Here is a 2293-nt window from a genome sequence, read left to right as displayed (position 1 = left end):
AAACCCATGGAGGATGGAAGAGAAGAGTGGTTGCATGCCTCCTCAATAGACTTCAAGCTTCAAATCCCTCTCCATACTTGATTCTGGCATGCCCAAAGGCTTCTACAGGATGTTTCTGGTGAAAATACAGAACTTCCTATAGAAAGTCCTGTAGCTTCCTGTAGAAGGTTGAACCATGACTAAATTGTGTCTGAACCCTGAAAAAAAATGAGTGTTCATGGAGGGGATGGATGCGCTTAGGGTGGCCAACACAGGTGCTGCCTCCTTAGCTAAAATCTCGGCCAATTTCTCTTTCTGCTGCCCTTTCTCTAAACTTCCTGTAGAAAGTCCCAAACAACGCAAAGCCTTTGAACTCATTTGATGAAACTTCCTCAAGAGTAATTCCCTTGATGCATCATCTAATTCAACAACTGATCCATCTGCAAGTTGTTGAAAAGCACTCCTTTCAAGCAAATTTTCCATGGTGCCCTTCATTAGCAGACGATTTTGTCCCATTGGTTCCATGACAATAACACCCATGGATTTTCGATCACAATCAAACTCCAATAAAGCCGGCCTCTTTGATCTCTGTATCCACCAATCACAATTGCCCAATTTCACTGTGCCACTGTTGAGAATGGCACTTGTATCACCTGCCATTGGGTCTGGAACTCCCATTTTTTCAACCAATACCTTCAAGGCTGCCTCAGTGGGAATACCAGTAGCACAAAACTGGTGACCTTGACAAGATATCCCTGCATCATTGCAAACTGCAGCAACTTCTGCCAGAGTTTCTCAATTTTCCCCCATATTATGTGCAGGCCAATCCAATATTTTTCCATCCTCAGGATTATATGTTGTTCCTTCAATAGTAAACTCTCTAAGTGAACCAGCACTGTGCCCTATGGCTATAAACTCACTGACAGACATCTGATTGGTTGTAAGAGTACCTGTCTTATCAGAGCAAATCACTGTGGTGCAACCCAAAGTCTCCACGCTCGGTAACTTACACACAATAGCATTCTTTTGTGCCCTCTTACAAGTGCCAAGAGCCAAACATGTAGTAATCATAGCAGGCAATCCCTCTGGTATAGCAGCAACTGCCAGAGCAACAACAATCTTAAAGTAGTACGTACATTTCTCAAAGGAAAACCTGATATTTTTTTGGCCACCCATCTATGACTTCCCATGAAAGAAAATATTTGTAGTTCATGATCCAGACAAGAATACAAATGGCACCAATCACTGTTGTCAGTCTTTCACCAAATTCATCTAACTTTCTTTTCAAAGGGGTATCATGACATTCCATTGAAGCTTCCTGAATTTGTGCCTGAATTTTACCTATTTCTGTAAACATGCCAGTGCTCACAACAATGCATGTGCAGCAGCCATTGGTAACTGTAGTTCCTGCAAACACCATGCATGCTTTTGACTGCAACTCACAGTCACACAAGGTGGCTGGATATGTTCTTTTGACCACAGGCATGCTCTCTCTGGTCAGGGAGCTCTGCTCCATCCTAAAGGTGGATGTCTTGAGGGACACAATTCTCATGTCTGCAGGAACCTTGTCTCCCACCTTCAGTTCCACTATATCTCCTGGAACAAGTTCTCTGGAGGGAAGATCTACAACATAATGTCCATCTCTCAAGACCTTTGCATGATCAGATTGCATTTCTTTGAGAGCTTCCAAAGCCTTCTCAGAATTATTCTCCTGCCATACTCCAACAATGGCATTGAGGATGAGAATCAGGAGAATGACCAGGGGCTCTACATAGGCTGTTACGCCCTCCTCAGAAGACACATTATCACGAAAGTAGGCGAGAAGAAATGAAATGCCAGCTGCCAGCAGAAGTATTTTAACAACTGTATCATCAAATTGCTCCACTGCCAGCTTCCACAAAGGTGTACCATTTTTCTTCTGGAGCTCATTCCATCCATATATTTGATGACGTTTTTCCACTTCATGAGAATTTAAACCATTCTCTAAGCTCATATCATATTCTTCTAAGCATTCTTCAACAGTTTTAGACCAAGCAGGGAATATCTTGTCCTCCATGGACTATGAAATAGATGATCAGATTCTGAATTCAAACAGATTGCTCCACCATTAACAGATCTATAATGCATTTGAAAAACTCCAAAATCAATACTTTCAAGAACCCTGGTAACCTTGGACATGAGCTTTAACTACTTTTCTCATTTCAAGCTTGAATTTTGACAAAAATCTCGGGTTTTCCTTCTGCAGAGCTGTTTTCTGCGTTTCCTGTAGACGACTTCCTGTAGAAACGCCTGTAGAGTGCCCCTGCACCTCTAA

General features: G+C 42.3%; 1 protein-coding gene across 1 annotated transcript; it reads right to left on the bottom strand.

Moving 5' to 3' along the window:
- Window positions 1-308: 308 nt before the first annotated feature.
- Window positions 309-2035, bottom strand: LOC149166746 (calcium-transporting ATPase, endoplasmic reticulum-type-like). The gene is made up of 4 exons (XM_089430238.1): window positions 1210-2035; window positions 930-1079; window positions 412-734; window positions 309-317 (listed from the first exon to the last, which is right to left on the bottom strand). Exons 1-4 carry the CDS (start codon window positions 2033-2035, stop codon window positions 309-311), a joined length of 1308 nt encoding a protein of 435 aa, XP_089286364.1.
- Window positions 2036-2293: the final 258 nt, after the last annotated feature.

The sequence above is a fragment of the Pinus tabuliformis genome, chromosome 5_1 (assembly GCF_031772625.1).
Source record: "Pinus tabuliformis cultivar Carrire ecotype Pingquan chromosome 5_1, CPIR1, whole genome shotgun sequence".
Classification (NCBI taxonomy): Eukaryota; Viridiplantae; Streptophyta; class Pinopsida; order Pinales; family Pinaceae; genus Pinus; species Pinus tabuliformis.
This window is presented reverse-complemented; position numbering and strand designations above follow the sequence as displayed.

Bases quoted from the DNA above. Each gene is read 5' to 3' on its own strand.
- LOC149166746 (XM_089430238.1), bottom strand. From the start codon at position 2,035: ATGGAGGACAAGATATTCCCTGCTTGGTCTAAAACTGTTGAAGAATGC. The intron at 1,080-1,209 runs GTATTCTTGTCT...TTGCTCTGGCAG, and splicing joins AACAGTGATTGGTGCCATTT to TTGCTGCTATACCAGAGGGA. The intron at 735-929 runs GTACTCTTACAA...GCAATGATGCAG, and splicing joins GATTTGCTCTGATAAGACAG to GGATATCTTGTCAAGGTCAC.